General features: G+C 35.9%; 2 protein-coding genes across 5 annotated transcripts in view; one reads left to right on the top strand and one right to left on the bottom strand.

Annotated features, from left to right (window-relative positions):
- Nucleotides 1-17046, bottom strand: part of LOC111515825 (uncharacterized) — a 192848-nt gene that overhangs the window by 98149 nt on the left and 77653 nt on the right. The gene's annotated exons all lie outside the window — the stretch shown is intronic.
- Nucleotides 5805-11030, top strand: LOC141482852 (uncharacterized). Its single transcript, XM_074176715.1, has 3 exons — nucleotides 5805-5824; nucleotides 9676-9914; nucleotides 10432-11030. The coding sequence occupies exons 1-3, from the start codon at nucleotides 5805-5807 to the stop codon at nucleotides 11028-11030; spliced, it is 858 nt and encodes a 285-aa protein (XP_074032816.1).

Raw genomic sequence — 17046 nt, 5'->3', positions numbered from 1 at the left:
AAGGTGTCAGACTTTCGGTTGAGTGGAGAAGGAGGGTAGTTTTCTCCCTCCCATATACATCCCGGCGGTCGATAATGCTGGAGTTCGCCGGAATATTTTCAAAGGTCGCTTTATTGCCTCATTAAAATGATTAATATTAATAATCGCTCTCGGTTGGCTTTTAAGAAATTTGATTTTAACGTATTCGCGGGAAACGCGCGGTGCGTAACTCTTCTGGCTCCGTGTGGCGCTTAATGACTTTATTTTCGGATTTCGTTGATGTATTCATTGATTTTGGTTGCATAAGCGTCGTCATGCGAACAAGCTGGCAACCGATGATATTTTGATTTGTGCTGGATTGAAGGCTGGCACGCAACTGGCATGCTAAGACGGCTTTTAGTGAAATTTATTGAATAAATAAAAGACGTACTGAGATAGAGCGAAAAACTTGATATCTATTTCTTGAAGTAACATTTGTATGAGACATTTCTGAAGAATTATGGATCTCATTTGTACCGAGATATTTTTGTCAACTAAGGTCCAAATACAACGCATTTATGATTTATGATTATATGATTTATGATTATATATATGATTTATGACTTGAAAGTCTCCAATATTAAAGTTATCCGGTCTACCATAAAAGGAAATTGACGTAGAGTCACTTATAAATCTGCATAGAAGTAAGAATAAATATCGAACATAAAAACTACTACCACTCATCAGGTTCGGTTCTAGGTCCTATTCTTTTTCTGTTTTATCTGAATGATCTGGTAACCATTGACATTAAAGGAAAGTTCATACTTTTTGAAGATGACACCACGATCATTTGGCGTGGGACAAATCAAGATAATCTCAGAGACATCATAACTCTGGATCTCTATAAGGTTAAACAGTGGTGCGATTCAAACTCCTTATGTTTCAACAAAAATAAAACAAACATAGTTGGCTTCAAATTCAATTTTGACGACTTACTTATTGAGATATGGAATTGCCTTTTGGGGCTTTTGTAATGAGCAACTACTAAATTCAGTATTCGTTCTACAAAAAAGAGCTGTCATATATATATATATATATATATATATATATATATATATATATATATGTAGGGCAAAATCAAAAGACCACTGCAAACCACTTTTCATCAGTCAGAAAATTCTTACTATACCCTGTTTATTCCTTTCAGAAACCGTTTGCCTAATTCACAAAAAATACTCCAACTCAGCAGTAAACAATGACAGATGTTACCACACGAGAGGAAGTCGGAATTTACCCTTGCCAATTCCGAAATCAGCAATTACAAAATTTCCTTTGATATATGAGAGCGAGAAGATATACAACCAACCACCTTCCAATGTGCTATAGACCAATAGCAAATTTCAGAAAATTAGTTAAAGAAGTACTTCTGCAAAAAACCTACTATGACTTAAAGGAATATTACGATGTTGTATTTTAACTCTTAGCATTTCAGATGCTTACATATCTGTAATTATTTATTTATTTGATATCTGTAATGGTTTATATATTGTTTTATTTATGTCTATTCGTATATGTAAATTTTTTAACCCTATAATGATTGTTCACTGTACATCATAATTTTATTTTTTTTTTAAACTTCAACATTGTTGACTTCATAAAGTTTCACTAGTTTTGTCAATAAGGATTTCTTGGCAATAAAGTATGGCTGATTGATTGACTTGTGTCTGACTCTCAATACAGTTCATGTGATCAATATGGGAATTTTTTAAAATACATTATTACTGGCTATTTTCCTAAAGTGTTGTATTGTGTTAAGTAAATACAAACTGTTTCTGTTATCATTTTCTGTCCTATTTTGTTACATACAGAGTGGTCCAACGAAAAGTATGCACCTTGCTTTTCTCCTTTTTTTGTAACTTAACGCAAAAATGCTCGGACAGGTCAATTTTGTTTTTGAGGGGGAGATGTATTTTTCTACCTGTGCCTTCAACCCCCTAGCGAGGGTGAGTAACAACCCTAAAATTTTAAATGGAAAGTGAGGTCGAGTGATATATCATTTGAAAGGGCACAAAATTATCTTTCCAATGATACCTAATTTGTTGTATTTCACTCAAACATGTAGGTATTATGAAGAAAAATAACTACAACCCAGTACTTTGAAATGTGTAATTGACTTAGTAGGATCCTACTTCAGCAAATGCTGAAAATGTGACCCATTTGCTTCCATACAATAATACAGATTTTGTTCAAATCTATTCCTAACATTCTGTAGCATATCAGGTGTTATACTTCTGCACTCTACTGTAATTCGTTGGCGAAGATCTTCTATGGACTCGGGCTGCATAGCCAAAACATTTATTTTTCAAGTGTTCCCAAAGGAAAAAGTCTAAAGGCAATAAATCAGGTGACCTGGCAGGCCATTCGATGGGACCTCTCCTTCCAATCCACCGTCCAGGAAACCGGTCATCTAAAAACTCTCTTACCGGAGCAACATAGTGAGGAGGTGCTCTATCTTGCTGGAAATAAAGCCGATCATCATTATGATTTTGGTCATTTTCAATTATTTCTGTTATGAGAGGATCAATTGTATCTTCAAGCATGTTCAGTTTGTTTGTTTGTTTGTTTTTTTATTATTTTAACCAAGCTTTGTCAATAAAATATGAATCTTCAGACAAAAAAGCATTTTGAACTACAAAATACCAGACATCACTGTTTCGCCATTCAGTCATCTTCGTGTTAACCAGGTTGGAGGCTAGCTTACTTACCCATTCCACCCAAAGTATGTTAGTTCATTTGACCCTCCACCGCAACCCGCAAGAGTTTATTGTGCCTCACACCTATTCACAGTAGACGAAATAGAAAGAGATTCTTAACAAAGCCGATTATATTGAATGGTGAGTGGTCTTTCAGATCAGATGGAAAGAGTACGGCTGTGCCGAACTCTAAAAACCTGATTCAGTCCTCTAAGAAGGCCTGTTAGACACCGTAGTTCAGCCCAACTGTTTGGTATCAAGCTTCGAAAAGTGAATAAATGCCTTGGAGTGAGCCAATCCTGGAAGGTTCTGCCAGAATTTCATAAATCTTCTTGCAGATCCTAAAGCGATGCCAATGACAGGTTCTGGTCCGATGAAGCTACTTGCAGAACCCTTCTTTGCAAGAGAGTCAGCAGCCTCATTTTCTTCCAGGCCAGTATGGCCAGGAGTCCAGACCAGAGACAATCTGTTAAATCTTTCTATCGAGGAGAGTCGTTTTTGGCAATTTGCTACCAATTTAGACGTTGCTTGGTAGGAGCCAAGAGCTTCCAAGGCCGGTTTCTCCTCAGGAGGACAAATGTTTCATTAGAAAACGTAGTTGGAAGATACATACACCACCTCTATGCCACCTCGTTCCCGTGCACCCCTTCCTGACTGGAATGTTTGATGAACAAACTAGTTTTTACGGACGTGGTTGGACCTGTACTTAGCTAAGCTCCCCCAACTGATGTGTTTTTATGAGTTTCCGCAGACTCGAAAACTTTCATATTCCACAACTGGATTGACTGCTGTTTGGTCAACAGCTTCAACTCTCTGTGGATCTCATTTCGCACTATCCATGGAGCATTCATTAGCATCCTTAGAGTCCGCAATATTTCCAAAATAGAAATATTAGCTGGAGCAGTTTTTCGTATGCGCCTAAAGCATAACGTATGGGCTGAAATTTCCCAGACCTGAGAAATAAAACGTTCAAAATTGGCTTTATTTATCAAGGTAATCTCTCTCAAGAGCCATACAATCATTCCAGCCCTACTCTAATATTTCAGTACCACTTTTGTAAAAGGATTCACCTTTTGCCTCAAAATAGGATTCATTTTCAGCAATAACCTCTTTATTCGAGCGAAAATTCTTACCGATGAGCATTATTTTGAGGTCTGCAAACAGCCAGTAGTCGCTGGGCACCAAATCAGGCGAATAAGGAGGACGTGGGATCAATTTGAAGTTCAATTCATGTAATTTTGCCATTGTTTTGATTGAATAGTGACACGATGCGAATATCAGAGATAAATGAGGCAATGTATTTGGTATCGCGTTCACAACTAGCTGTCTTGCAATGGAAGCTGCGGTGAAATCTCATCGGTGGTCGATGTAGAAACTTGGCTTTGCAGCTGACCACCTTGGAGAGTTTATTCTTCGTCATAATTTTCAATTTTACCTTTCATAAGTAATACATTTATTACGGATGTACTGTCTGTGGCCAGTAGAAATAAGAAGCGCATGCGCTAAGATTCTGTCACAAAAGAGAAGAACAAAATGACGATCACTACTGGGCTCTATTTCCACCCCACTAAAAATGGTTGCGATTTTGCGTAAGAGTGCGAAATTCAGAAAAATATAGCATATTGACTGTACCTATTTTATTTATTGACTTCATCAATATATTCACCTCATTATGAATTTATCAATAATAGAGAATTTCACGATCATGATACTTGTACTGGAGACATGCACCATTAAAGTGCATATGGGAAACTTTTTTTAGAAAAGTTTCAATAAAGTTCAACTTCGGCACTTGTTTTTGCTTTAAATTTAACTTAGAATAATGCGGCCAACTGCGACCCACTGACGTTCAGTGTTTGTCAAATTCAATTTTTTTTTCGAAAAAAATTAAAAAGTGCATATCTGAATTTAACAAAAAGTAGACACAACTTTTTCAAGTAACTTTTTGTTTCTTGCAGAAATAGAGGAGGGATCGAAAATCCTTCTCAATATCTTGCATTGGTTTTTGAGCCAAAATTTGCACTCCTTAAACCAAGACATTCACGTATTTTTGTTTTTTCTAAAAAATTCTTCTCTGGCAGTTCTACCTTATTATTTGGAAAGTTGCTCTCAATTTGAGTACCTCAAAATGAAGTACTGAAAAAACTGAAGATCTGTTGGAGTCAGTCAGTCATTTTTTCCCCAGGCAATCCTGCCTCGCTATAAGACTTTGATAACCCACTCTGCATTTCATCTCTCCCTTACACCTTGAGTGATCCCTCATAATGAAGTAACAAAATAATCTGTACGAATACCGTGGCATCCACATTACGAGTTCAGCTCGGCCTAATAGGATGAAACCATTTACCCTTTGTTGGCTGGTTTTTCACGTCTGTTAATTCTCGTGAAACTACCAAGCGAGTTAACGCGCTAAATGAATGTACACCCACTAATATCAAACACTAATAGCTTTAGCCCCGAATATATTCATTGATTTCGGTTGTGTAGCTCTGCTAATGCAAACAAATTATGGTCTTTCGGTTACAGTAGATTTGCTAATAGCCCTACCCTGCGAAATCCTTTGAGTCCCTGAAAGGAAACCGAGGGTGCTCGGCCTGGATAGTTCATTTCTCAAAGGTGGCATTAGGATAATTAATATTGAGAGTTTCTTCTCAGAGTTCTGTTTCGGAAGTGATTTGCAAGGTTTGTGTGAAATCACCTGGGAACGAGTAGTTGATTGATAACATTTGAAAATTAAATATTGAAAACTAATGCTTTCAGCTATTGTTTCAGGAAAGGAGACGTTAGAAACAGTTTGTTACCTCTTTATATAGAGGCTAATCTTTTAATGCAATTCACTCCCAGCTTGGACATTGCTTGGTGAAGGCAGGTGATACTGAGCCATCAGCAAATGAACAGATTTCTGCTTTCAGTATTTTTCGCTCCCAAAGGATCCAGTTCTTTCTACTAGGGATAAGAAACGTAGGTTAGCGATAGTTGTCTGTTGAAAACATTGAGTTAGAAGTCATTTCTACACTGCTGTGCGTGATTGTTGTTCATCATCTCGATTTTGAAAGCTGTGAAGAGTAGGAAGGTGTTGAAGATGTGGTAGTGATGGCACCTTTGGTAACCAGGCAAGTTTTTCTCTGTACACTAGAGAGCTTCGCCTAAGCCCTAGTGACTTTGTACACAATGGCCTCATCTCGAAAAGTCGTACCAATTATTCTGTTCATAAGTCTGGTGTAGACGATTCTGGTGGTCGATTCCATTCCTTTTGAAGTTAAAGCTTATTCAGGAATTTAGGATGTGTATTGTAGAATACTCCTTCTAGTTATTTATTGTTGAGTGATTCTAGGGTTTACTGATGGTTGTTCAGGGAAGAAACACATAAGGCGACCTGCTAAATACTTTCCGCCAATATCCTTTGAAAAATTTTCAGTAGGAAAGATGTTGTATCGATATAGAGTGTGAGTCTTTGCAACCCATATTAGGTACTTGTAAACATGTAAATACACGCCAGATTAGTTTTTTCCAAACTGTGAGGAATCGTTCTCTCTGGCCGGCGACTCAGTTTTAGTAAAAACTTCCTCAGAAGGCGTCAGTTTTTGAAACCATACGTTCTGCGTTAGCATCTCCAAACCTATATGCGAAGTTCTTCATTGGAAACCATACAAATCACTCTCGCCTCACGAATTTTTCGACTCGCAACTCCTCTGCGAAAGAACAAAGGCCGACTAATAATAATAATAATATTTATTCACCATTTGTGATACATAGCGTATATATGGTAGGTCAATGATTATTTACAAAAAAACAGTATGTCACTTATGAATAAAATTATGGGATCAAAGCTTGAATAAAAATTAATATTTGCATATACAAAGGTATAGGTACATATAGATATATAAAATGCTAATTAAAAAATGAATAAAAAAATGTGGCAATTTTCCTTGCCGTAGTCGAATAAATATACATATGTATATATTTACATATATACATATATTTACAAACATGTACACACATATTTAAAAAAAAAAACGATAAAATCGCCAGTCAGAACACTGAAACTAAAGCAAAACAGCAAGTGAAAATTCAGCACGATTATATATCTTATTATCCTTCTGTGAAAGAATCCTCTAAATATTCCTTATGACTGTAGTAACATTTGTCCAGTAATAAGTTTTTAACTTTCTTACTGAACAAAGTTGAAGAATTCAATCTCTTTATAGAAAGTGGTAGTCTGTTATAAAAATTTATGGCATTATATAATGGAGATTTTTTGAAATGATCACTCTTATGTGAAGGGACCCTCAGAGCAGTAGCATATCGAGTATCACGACCGTGAATGCTCAAGTTCGTTATATACAAGTCAAGGTTCCGGTGCACAAAAATGACACATTTCATTATATAAATTGCGGGTGCAGTCAACAAGCGTTCTCTTTTGAAAACGGGTCTACAACTTTCTTGGTACCCCAGGTTGAATATCAATCTTATCAGTCGTTTTTGAGAGATGAAAACTCTAGAAAATTCCTTTGCACATCCCCAAGCCATTATGTTGAAACTAATGTGGGAGTATGCATTCGCAAAGTAAACATTCAGTAAACCAAACCTATCTAAACAATGTTTCAACTGACTCAGCAGTCATTTCTAGAGTGTTGTACATAATTGTGTATGCTGCTCATCTACTCTCTCAATCCAGAAATATTTAGAGAGTAGATAGGTGTAAAAAGGATTTAATGGCCTGACGGTGTGGTAGGTACTGATGACACCTTTGATAACCAGGCAAGTTTGTATCTGTACACCAAACGAGTGATCCATACATTTGGTCTGACATTCATCAAATAAATCCAATGGTTCTGTTCAGACTCTTATTTCTAGGTGTTCCACAGATCCTTTGAAATGTTCAAAGTGTGTAGGATTGGTTGAAAAATTCTTAGGCTAACACACAGATGTCGCTACTGGTATTGAATCTATATGATTTTTAGTTAACCCTAACCTTCAAAAGATACGTGTACAACTTTAACAGCTATCGGACTATCAGTTTGTGGGACAGAACATTTTGAGTGAAGCACCTTTTGTTAGTTTGAAGAAAATGGATAAAAAATAAGTATGTGTCTTAAAAAAGACAAATGTCCACAAAATAATTGGTTGACCGCAAAGTGAAGTTGATCGAGATAGCTGAGAACCTCAAGATATCAAAAGAACGTGTATGGTGTATGGGTATGCGAAAACAACAACGAATTGATGATTCTGAGCAGTGTTTAAAGCTGATATATGACAATAGATGAAACATGGCTTCATCATTACACACCAGAATCAAAACGATCGTCATTTGAGTGGACTGCTCATGATGAACCGACTCCAAAACGTGTAAACACGAACAGTTGGCTGATAAGGTTATGGTATCAGTATTTTGGGATGTGCATGATCTAATATTCATCGACTATTTTGAAAGAGGAGCATTTAAATGACAAAATCACGGAAAAACGGCCTAAGTGAAGACGATGTAATCGATGAAAACGATGGAAAAATTGAATGAATTGGGCTTCGAATCGCTTTCTTATCCACTGTATTCTCCAGAACTGACCCCAGCGACTTTTTTCTGTTTTCAGACTTCAGGAGAATGCTCGCTGGAAAAAAAATTAACTACGATCTCTCTCTCTCTCTGTTTAAAAAATCTACGATGAAGAGGTCATCATAGAAACTGATACCTATTTTGAAGCTAAAAACAAATAGTACCTACTATGAAAATGATAATAGAAAATTTGTATGACCGCTTGTCAGCTTCCTCTTTCTTGTCCAAGATATGGATCAAAATGTCAAAAAATCAAGGATACTACCTCGGCCTGAAAACACTCCCTGATATTTAAAGGTACGAAGTATATGCTCTGCTGTTTCATCGTTAATGGGGTAGTCGGATAGTCAAGGTGCAAGATTCCCACCTTGATACCCGCGAGGGTTTTTGGACGTCAGCTACACCTGACGATGCCTTAAATTCAACCGTGCAGGGCTTTTTCGCGTTTGGTTTCGGTGAATGATTTGAGCGCAAACGTTTGCTAACCTGCTTTTGGGGGTTTGTTTCTCCACCTGAGACAGATTCTGCGTACGCCGCTCAAGAATTTGCAAGGCGGTTTCATAAGGTACTCCGCTCATGAGAAGACGACTCAGTCGTTTCCAAGCTGCACCACCAAACCTTTTTTTTTAGGTTCAGTTATTGGATCAGGAGTTGGAGAGTTGAGAAGCTCTCGCTCCTGATCTAAATTTACAGGTAGGTCAGTTAGAGTCGTAACTGAAAGATAACTAGTTATTAGTAATAAAAATAATAAATAGTCTCTATTTTCTGAAGCAATAATCTTGTTAACAAAGCATGTAATGAAACCAAATTAAGAAAAGGCGAAGAAAACTGAAGAGTATTGAAGTTCTGGTGATTGAATAAAATGCTTGTTCTGGATCTGTTTTCAAAAGTAAGATACAAACATACAAGTACTTGAATTTTACGAAAATAATAAAGGAAGGAAATATTTATGGGTAATGAATGATAGAGATAGGGAGAGAATGGTTCGTTATCCTCATTCAGTCGACCGCTTTGTGGTACGGTGATTTAAGCTCGTTCGAAAGTCAGAGGCCACTGCATATCGGTTAACCCATGAACGGAATCGCATATTTAAGGGTAAAACCTCATTATCCTTCAGCTCACTCGAGTTTAGACTCCTGATGGCTGTCATTCTTAAGGTGATAACAGGTTACTACAAAAACATATTTTAAACAATGCAGAAAAGAGAATTGAAACTCCATGTTTTTTACCACTTTTATTTGTAACGTTACTGCAGTTTCAAATTATCTTTTCTTCGTTATGATTTCCTACCACGTAGTAACGGCTACATCCATCAATTAATATTTCAAACAGACTTTTTGAATGAAAATCGTCTTTTCTTATCATTTTTTTTGTCAAATTGTTCTTTGGTTGAATATTTTTATAATATAGGTTATTGAATAATAATGGACTTGGAATAACCGGGGGAAAATTATTGGCTTCTGCATTAACGGACTGTTACAACTGCAGCAAAAAATATGGCAAACTATTGGCACTGAAAGTTTTGGAGGAGTTAACACTTGGTTTTAACAAAATTAGGAGACAAGGAGCTTTAAGGATTGTAGAATCTACGGCCAACAAAAATAAATTGAAAAGTTTGATACTTGAGGGGAATCAGTTTGGGGAAGATGGTAAGGAGGAGATCAAGAGAAAGTTGAAGGAAATAGGCAAACTTCATATATTGGGCAGTTTGGAATTCATATCCTTTTCCTAGATTTTGTTAATATTCCCAGTATTTTTTTTTTCGATGAAATGACAAATTTGTTTCTGATTTTTAGTGGACTGTTGACCAATACACGAACTGATATTCATTTCTCATAAAATGTTTCTGGTAAACAAAAATAAGTATTAAAACGGGGTAATTTGACGGCCTGGGTGACATTATTTCTGGAAAATTTTTCTACCATAAAACTCTCATAAATCTTCGAAATATAATGGACAGATTATTTGTTCTGAACCGGATTAAAAATGGTTTTTGGAATTTCCAGACTACAATATTTTCACCGTTCGATTGAAAGTATAAATATTGATGCTACATATTTTGGGGGCAAAGGTATATATTGGTCAAACTGGCAGAACATTTGGGAATCGCATCCAGGAAAAATTTCATACATACATATTCACACATACACACACACGAATCTGAAGACAGCGAAACTGATGATACACATGAAGAAAATGATGAAAGTGATGCCGAAGATGAAGATGAGGAAAGCGAAAAAGAAAACGAATCAATAAAAGTTGTAACAACCAATCCGAAGAAAGTTGATGTGGCGGAATTCTTGGAATCTCCCAGTGCCAATAATTTCATTGCTTTAGGCAATGATAGAATAGAAATGATAACCAAAGAAGCGACGAAAAATGAAGACATTTGCATGGATGATTTTGTGAAGATTGTCATGAAAGTACCTGCTTTGAGTAATAATATGAAACCCGAAGTGGCAGATTCTGCTTTGAAGTGTTCGGAATCGTTATACAAAGGTCTGTTTTCATGGGCACAGAAAACTGAAAAAATTTCTTTGGTGATTAACGCTATTTTGGTGAATTTGGGGTTGATTAAGAGTGAAGATAAGAAGGCCAAAGTTACCTGGAATTTGGAAGGTTGCCTTTATGCCCTCAAATACATAGCAATTGAAAATTATGTTCCTGACAGTACAAAAGATTCAGTCTTCATCGAAAGGGACATTCAAGGCAACAAAGACAATTTAGAGTTGAAAAAACAAATCGTAGCGTCTTTGATTGTATGAATGTTGGTTATTATGTTGCACTATGTTGATTTTTTTTCAATTTGTACTTCAGTTGTTTCGTGTATTCTAAATTGTTATGATCAATGGCTATGATTTTGGGCTATAAGAATGTCTAATCTTTTCATTATCAAATTATTCAACCCAACTCATCTGTTTGCCCTGATCATAATGAAATTATAATGTGTATCCACACCAATTTTGTGGGTGAGATTATGTGTATTTAACTATCCAATTGCGTAGCTTTCGCATTTGAATAAACTGTTATAGTTATTGTTTTTCCTGATGACCCTAGGAAACCCTTCGAATCTCTGAGGTTTTATTCTCGAAGGTGGCATTAAAATAATTAATATTCATAGTCCATTTGATTTCGAAGGCGTTCGTGAAAGCACCGAACAAATAGAGGGTTGTTTTACGACGAGTATACTTGAATGGGAGTTTTCCAGCTCCATGAATACAAATTTCTTTTCTTCAGATTGTACTACCAGAATATATCCATACATCAAGAAGGTTAATTAAGGCAACCAAACGTGTTCACGATCTTTCGTCACTCAACCTTCAAATTTTTTTAAATTTTTTAGGTGAAAATCAATTAGCACGAACCTACTTGATTTTATATTGGAGTATGTATATTGTCCATAGTGGGAAAAAACTTTGATTTTCTCTTTACCAGACACAATTGATGATTTGGAATAGACAATCTATAATGAGCCGTTGATTATGAATAATTTGTTTTGTAAAAGATTGCGAGCTGAATCATTGTGAAGCATCATAATCTCTCTCACTATAGTTCCGATAATTTTCGTTGAATTCTGCAGTTTCTAAGAGTCTCATTTATTAATATAATAATTATTACAATGTGTTAAAACAACGATAAAAATAAAATAAATACAACAATAAAAATTAATTGGCGCTCCGGGGCGACTTCATTGATTCCAGTGGCGCATTTGCTTCTTCAGCTGCAGGAAAACCCGGAAAAACCTGCAGCACCACATCATCTGAAGATCTTGATCTAACAATGTCCTCTCTCTCATAAAACAAAATGTAGGGTGTCTCCAGAGGTTCCAATAAATTCAATGCATCGCCAGAACACTTCATGACACGACTATCGTCAAACTTAAACCAGTCCGTTTCTTCTTTGACCAAGGCGTAATAATGACCACATTCAACGCCAGAACCACAGTGAACAATGACTGTATGAATATTATAACAGTGGTCTGCTAGGTTGAAATGTTCATCTATTTCGAACCTTCCAAATAGTTTCTTGCTTCCGTTAGAGGTTGAGTCTTGTTTGAATATAGTCTCACTATATTTCGACTCTCTGAAAGCCTTGGTATTTTGTATCCACAATCACTTTTAATAATACTATAAATAACATTAGTGTTAGTACTGCTACATTGCATGATTTGTAACTTTTTGTGTTATGTACTCAATTTTTCATCCCTTCTTTGAAATTCTTCTAAACGAATATTTTATAAACACTTTGTTCTAGCATTTAGTTTTATACATTTCTATATTCCATTATTTTTATTATTTATTTCATATATACATTTTCAGTAACTGTGTACTCTCCTGTTGAAAATAAATCGCTTTTTTTTTTAACGAATACCAGTATAGCGATCGATATAGTAGAGAACAATCAAGTACTAATTCAATTCAAACTACTAAACAACTATCGGAATTTCATTAGTCCGGACTTCCATTGTCTGATATTATAAAAAATGATTCGAAATCCCTGAAAGAACTAATAAGAAAAAAGAATTGAGAAAGAATAGCTGAAAATAACAATTATATTAAGCAAAAAAACCCTGAAATGAAATAACAGTGAAATAAAACAATTAAACAAAGAATGAAAAATTAGGAAATTCCAAGCCAAGTCACTTCACGACGTTTCGAATGTTAGTATACACAATCGTCTTCGGGTGATGACTGGACTGATTCCTCCGAGAGATGACTATTTATGGGTCATTCGTGTACTTCCACTTATCTCCTCTTTCCTCTTCCGCAGGGGATGACCATTTGGCGGCAGTTGGCCACTTTTCGCTTGATTATGGGTTTCCATATGTTGCGTATCTCTACGCTAGCTTGGCTGTATATATTGTTGGACAACAAGTATGCAGCTTCTTTGAATTTCCTCCTAACCCAATGTTTGTCCTTGTGTATAATCTCAGCTTGGGACCACTCGATGTTATGTTGATGGGTCCAAACATGCTCTGCTATTCCTGATTTGCTTGTTTTCCTATCGCTGTGTGTTTCTTGTGCTCGGCAATGCGAACTTTCAATGACCTTTTAGTTTTACCGATATAGAATTTTCCGCACTCACAGGGTATCCGGTAAATGTAATTCTTGAAATCGCAGTCCGCGTTTGGTGGCCTGGTTTTCGTGAGGCTACTAAGGATAGTGCTCCCACATCTGAAGCAGGTTCTGATGTTGTATTTGGACCCAATTCTTCTTATCCTTTCCGATAATCCTCTGATGTAGTGCCGTCACAACCAGTGCAAGGACTGGTGTTTACGGCTTCTCTTCCTTGCGAGGCTCCTGCCGTCTTTCAGCCAAAGTCTGTTCCACTATCGCTTTGGAGTAGCCATTCCATTGAAGATCATTTTTGATGATGTCTAGTTCCTTCTCTAGACCTTCCTTCATATTACAGAGCCCGAAAGCACGGTCTAATAGAGTCTTGATGAATCCTCTTTCAGTCGATTGATGGTGGTTGGATTCGTGGTTGAGATATTTTCCCATGTGAGTGGGTTTTCGGCATACAGATGTTTCCCACTTAGTGTCGGTACTCTTCACCAATACGTCCAAGAATGGCAATTCGTTGTGGACTTCGTTCTCCATTGGTCTTACGATGTTGATGTGTTTCAGGAAGGCGTCTAGTTCAGTATTCCCATGGTTCCATATTATGAAGGTGTCGTTAACGTATCTCAACCAGGTTTCTTTTTATTAATTTTTTCAGGGATTTGAAATAATTTTATATAATATCATAGAATGGAAGTGTGAACTAATGAAATGCATTATGAAACATGGTCAATCACCTTCTAACCAACTATTGAAATCTTACAAGTTTTAGAGGAGACTTTAGGAAAACTATGGTCTTGGAAATATGGCCAAATGGTGAAAATATTAGTGAGCCTTTTTTGTTGAGAAGGACAGCCACAATAAAAATGAAATATTTTCAATAACTAACGCAATTATCACTAAATCTAAAATCTCAAATTGAAAAACTAAAGTATTTTTCCATTAGTATAATGAAACCTTTAACAAATCCATATAAAAACTCCTTATATTTTGAAAAAAAAATACAGCGATATACGAGTATCATTTATAAATACTCTGAACCATTATTTGACGAAGTTTAACTTCCAACTTCTAAATTCTAAGTTTTATTTAAGATGCGAAACGTATCTTAAATAAAATTTATTGTGAAAATTATATAACTATTATCATGGATAGATATATCATTTGTTCGACGAAAAACTAGTTTGATAAAATAATGAACCAATCTAGCACTTGATACCATCAGTAGAACTAATCTCAACATGGCGCATTGCATTTGTTTTGCTTTAAGAACGGAAAAGCAATCCTTCATAAATGTCAATCATGCTGTTGCTAAACGTTAAATTTTGGGCTGATTCTTTATTTGAACCAATCTCAGAACAAGAATTTGAAATTGCAATCCTTGAACTTGGGAACCGCTTCCCTTCAAATTTGTGTAATTTTTTTAAAAAATAATTGAAGAAAAGTACTGTGTGGTCGCTTTATGCGACCTCAAAAGGATTGGATTGTTTTCGCATAATATACCACTCAAATACTCAATACTATTATTATTATTTCACGATATCATTTCGATTTCTATCTGGCAAAGCGAAAAGAGTGCTTGATATATAGTGCAGACGATGTATCAGATTTTGGCATAGTTGAGAATACGGAGTTCCTCAGGGGTCCGTAGTGGGCCTTCTCTTATTCTCGATACATCTCTTACTATATCCCGTAGGAATAAGTGCAAATTACATGTTGGAGTAATTTCAGCTCACGAGAAAACGGAACACTGGTTCATAGAAAACGACATATTATCAAAGAGATCCACTGTGAATATTTATATTCAAGTAACACTTCAGCAGAAGTCAGTACTCTCCAGATGCTACATATTGAAGTATTATTTGGAACTCTCCAAAACAAAAGCCACCTGGAGTATACTGTCAATCATCTCAGTATCAATACACGAGACAATCAACTATTGAGGATATTCAGACTGAAAGAATTGCAAAAAGACTCTTTCAAATTTATATTTTTTATATAAAGGTAATCTGCCCATTTTTATTATTGAATATTGCATAAATGGAAAGGGGTATATTTTTAGGGGGGACTATTTTTTTTGAAAGAAAGGTTTTGACTTTCTACTTCTCTATCTTCATACAAAAACTATGTGGGAATCTTCCAGAGAAAGGACCAAAACAATAAATTCCTTAAAAGATTTTCACAGTTTTTTATATGGAGATGGAAAAGTAAAAAGCCAAAATATGTTTCTCCCATGAATATTGTACTTTTCATGTACATGTAACAGAAACAGCCACATTTTTTGTTATTTCTTAATTGCATTTGTCAATTTTTCTACACCTCTATGGTTCATACGACGTGATATTTAAAGGAATCTGTAATTTCAGTAAGCTATATTTATTTCTATAATCAAAGTTGTATGTTATACAAACCTCATTACATTTCCAATTCAAAATGAACCACGAAAATAATCCAATTTTCTGAAATACGACCGGATTACAAGAGTGGAATATCAAATGACTTTTTGTCCGAAACCCTCTTCAGCATATGTGACATACTGTTGATTTAAATTTGTAAAACACAATCTCATTCTCTCAAATGAGATTTCGCAAGCAAATTGATTACTAATAAGAGAGGTAAACACTACATAACCGGGTTAGATCGGAAAGTCACCCCCAAATTAATGATTGGAAGTCTTTTTTCCTAAAAATTTTTACCGGTTCGAAATTAGGATCATTCGAGTTTGAGATCCGTATTTACAATCATGCACTCAAATATTTAGAAGGCTTCAACATATTGAGCTATCATCAATATGGTTTTCGGAAACAAAGATCAACAAAAGATCGTATGTCACCCATATTTCGAATAACGCAATAGAGAAACATGGAGAATAAAGAGCTGTTACGCTTGATATTTCTGAAGCCTTTGTTTGTTGGCCAAACTATGCTGTGGCTTATCGGATTATTTCTGTGTATGGCTCTCCAGCTTCCTGGAAGTACGTTTCCTGCAAGTGGCCGTCTATGGATATCTTTTGAATACTTTCACCATCAACGCTGGTATTTCCCAGGGATTATTGTATATCAACGAATCATTGGAAAAAGGGGAATTAAAGGGCTAAAGCAACGTTCCACCCACAAGAGACGTTCATGACCTTCTGAAAGGCAAAAAAAACAACGTATTACCAAAAAACATATTTGTCCGATATATTGACTTTAAGTATACAACGGAATGAACTCCGGTGCTCATGTCGAAGTAATCGTCATTGAAAATATATTCGTAGACATCAAAAGTGTTTTTGTTTTGTGAATGTCATTATCAAGAGCGAAGAAAGAGGTACCTTTCCAATGATATTCTTCACGCAGATGACCACGAGGAATCAAAGTAAATCCCTTAATGTTCTCGTTTTTGACCTAATTTTAACTATCGTTTTCTCTTTCGCCATTATTTTTGGGAATAACGGATATCACCCCAACTCAGAATATTTTCCAATAGTTCATTTTTCGAAACCAATTTATGAGCTGATATATACACAAACAAGAGCCATTCGCCTGATTGGAGACGTGAACTACACGTGCAACCTTGATAGCCTGGAACATCGAAGAAAGGTTGGAAATGTGTCTCTTTAAGTTTGTTGGGGGTTGAAATAAACACCAATATGTCTTGGCACAATCATGTCGCTGGAATTGCAAAGGCTGCTTCCCAAAAGCTTGGAACACTGTTTCAAATCAGAAAACTATACACA

This window comes from Leptinotarsa decemlineata, unplaced genomic scaffold (assembly GCF_025532065.1).
Source record: "Leptinotarsa decemlineata unplaced genomic scaffold, Ldec_3_MD MMD2_tig00002082_RagTag_RagTag, whole genome shotgun sequence".
NCBI classification, from domain to species: domain Eukaryota; kingdom Metazoa; phylum Arthropoda; class Insecta; order Coleoptera; family Chrysomelidae; genus Leptinotarsa; species Leptinotarsa decemlineata.
Note: the sequence above shows the minus strand (reverse complement) of the source record. Positions and strands in the feature narration are given on the sequence as shown.

Coding starts and splice junctions, on each gene's coding strand:
- LOC141482852 (XM_074176715.1), top strand. CDS start 5,805: ATGGCACCTTTGGTAACCAG. Junction 5,825..9,675: donor ATGGCACCTTTGGTAACCAG/GCAAGTTTTTCT, acceptor TTTATAATATAG/GTTATTGAATAATAATGGAC. Junction 9,915..10,431: donor GAATCAGTTTGGGGAAGATG/GTAAGGAGGAGA, acceptor ACGAATCTGAAG/ACAGCGAAACTGATGATACA.